General features: G+C 45.1%; 1 protein-coding gene across 1 annotated transcript in view; it reads right to left on the bottom strand.

Annotated features, from left to right (window-relative positions):
* Nucleotides 1–2681, bottom strand: part of myo18b (myosin XVIIIB) — a gene marked incomplete at its 3' end in the record, with an annotated part of 75746 nt that overhangs the window by 45692 nt on the left and 27373 nt on the right. Inside the window, exons 6-9 of the mRNA XM_015400295.1 lie at nt 1352–1519; nt 1064–1274; nt 853–995; nt 666–766 (exon numbers count right to left, since the gene is read on the bottom strand). Of these exons, the coding sequence (XP_015255781.1) occupies nt 666–766; nt 853–995; nt 1064–1274; nt 1352–1519 (623 nt within the window). The remainder of the gene's footprint in view (nt 1–665; nt 767–852; nt 996–1063; nt 1275–1351; nt 1520–2681) is intronic.

Here is a 2681-nt window from a genome sequence, read left to right on the forward strand (position 1 = left end):
ATCAGACTCATATTCTGACTAGAATTGAGTAGGACTACGTCAGGCTAACATTATGTGGCGATAGCCTGCTTTTCCCACTTGTATTTCCTCTGAGCTCTTACAGCAGTGAGGAGTTGTCTGCCCCCAAAAGCAGCATCTGCATTTAATGACTCTGTTCGTCCCCCATACTGCTCTGTTGTCTCCCGCTATCTTCTCCGTGAGCAACACTTGGCTTGACCAATGGGATGAGGGGATTCTGGATCGTTACATATATGCTGTCACCTCATTGGTCACAATGCAGGACAGGGCCTGGGAACAAGTTTACCGTAAGTTCTGTATCTAACGTGCCATTGTTCTTTATTTTCCATTAGCTTTTTACTGACTATTTTCTTACTCTCACAGTAATACGGGACAAAGTGCGTTCCTTTTCCACTAAATACGGGACAGGGACGGAACAATTCTGTTTTTCAAGGGACGGTTGGCAACCCTACCCAGAAGGCTTCATTTATTTTAACCTTGGATTTTGCCAAACATGACAAATAAAAAAAAAAAACAATCTCATAAATTCTCCTTATTTAAAAACAGTCAAATAAAAACAATATATTGGAAATCATACCTATTACTGAAAAAAACATTTTACTGATTTGATGTATAATCTTTACTTGGATAATTTCTGAGAGCATCACCTCATTTCTGTGCTGAGTCCCGCCAGCATCTGAGAGAAGACCAGGAAGTTGCTTTCTCCTGGAGTTTTCTGGCAGACTTTCCATTTGTCCAGCATCATAGTCTGTCAGAAAGAGAGCAAACACAGCAGGAGGAAATCAGCTTCGGTAAGTTTGACTGTCAGTCTGTGTGTTTGTCTGTGCTGCATACCTGCAGGTGTCCTGCAGAGACCTGACCGGCATGGTTAAAGTCCAGAGAGAAGACCATGGCAAATCGAGATGACGCGTCGCTGTGCTGGGAGCTCACGCAGCCAAAGGACCTCAGGATGGTGAACATGGCGTGCACACGCTCCACTGGTGAGACAATCACTTGTAAGACAAACTGTGTGTCTCTTGTGGTGTTTTAGTGGCTGAACACTCACCGCTGATGTTTTGTCCAGCTGTCCCGGCTTGTTTCAGCAGAGCATGTGTAAAAGCTTGGCATGTGGTGGTCTTGCCTGTGCCGCTTCGTCCCAGCGCACACACGCTGTGGTCCCTCCGGGTTCCAACCAACGACAAATACACCCGTTTGACAAGGGCTGCCAGAGCAGGAGGGGCGTCCCACAAAGACTCCCCTCGCCGTGATTTTGGTGTCTGTAAGAAAAAAAGCAAGAAATGAAAAAAAGGTGCTGACATTTTCTCGCTGTACATTTGTCGTCTGTTCAACTGACCTTGCTGTGGGTCTGAAGGGGGGGCCACAAACTGACCAGGTTGGGGCCAGCATGTGTGAGGGGCATGTTGGCTTTAGCTCGAGTGGTCAGAGTGTGCAGAACCCCGCTTTCATTCACGCTCCGCAGGTCGCTCAGATCTTCACACAGGTCCAGCTCTGACGGGTTACACTGAAAACACAAAGGGACACTCTGCTAGCGGGCCGCTCTGCCTTTTCTGCACAAACCGCCCAGTAAACCAGTGACTGTCTTCTGTTTTCTTGCAGTCTCTTCTGTTTTTACTTTTTGTCACATTTAGATGTTGCAGATCCACAAAACAGATTATTCTCATTAAATGGTAAACAGCCATGCAGTTTCAGTTCTGTTTTTTTTTTTTTTGGTCACGCTCTTCACCTCTAACCAGGGGCGGATTTACCATTAGCTAGACTAGGCAGTTGCCTAGGGCCCTAAGTTACTGGGGGGCCCATAAACTCCTGTTACAGGTATGGTTAATACGGCTATTATTCCTTTGTGGACATTAATTATGTTTGTGATTAAAATCCTTTTGTTTAAATGCCATCATAATGCTTATAATATTAAGTGTGTCTCAGAACCCCCCACTTTCAGAGTCCACCATATTGGATCAGTCCATCTGCTGCACATCTACAGAAAGGTCCAAACAGACAGCAGAAATCCATTTGAAAACGAACGGTTGCGAAGAGCAGTGTTGCCAACTTAGCACTTTTGTCGCTATATTTAGCGACTTTTTAGACCCCTGTAGCACTTTGATTTAAAAAAGGTGCACATCGCCAAATATAGCAACTTTTTTCTGCTAATGGAGACTTCGGCAATAACATCTAAAAGCAGCGAACTTTGCTCTCCAGAGCAAGTAGATTGGTAACCCCGCCTCCTGCTCGCCTTATTTACTTTTGCTGTCGCCTTTTTGGAAACACAGGAAGGAACAATCAGCAAAGTTAGAATAGGCTCAGTGATTGGAAAATCTTTCATTCCTTTTGAGACAGCATGAAAAGTCAGCTGAGCATATTGCCAATATGAAAAGAAAAAGGGAAAAAAGAAAACAGATAGGAAAACTACAAGAAAAAGGGAGAGGGACAAAATGTAGAACAAATAATGGATGTCTATTCTTTAAAAATTCCTGCATCTTTATAATGGGTCTGTTTTATGAGTTGTCTTCTCAATTCAGAGGGCCCCCTGTCTGTCTTTACCTAGGGCCCCAAACTTCCTAAATCCATCCCTGCCTCTAAGCTAGGGTGGCCAGATGTCCGGCTTTAGGGCGGACAGTCCGGATTTTCATTGCACTGTCCGGCGTCCGGCGCTGCACCCAGCCGGACGT

The sequence above is a fragment of the Cyprinodon variegatus genome, unplaced genomic scaffold, assembly GCF_000732505.1.
Source record: "Cyprinodon variegatus isolate N-32 unplaced genomic scaffold, C_variegatus-1.0 Scaffold1091, whole genome shotgun sequence".
NCBI lineage: Eukaryota > Metazoa > Chordata > Actinopteri > Cyprinodontiformes > Cyprinodontidae > Cyprinodon > Cyprinodon variegatus.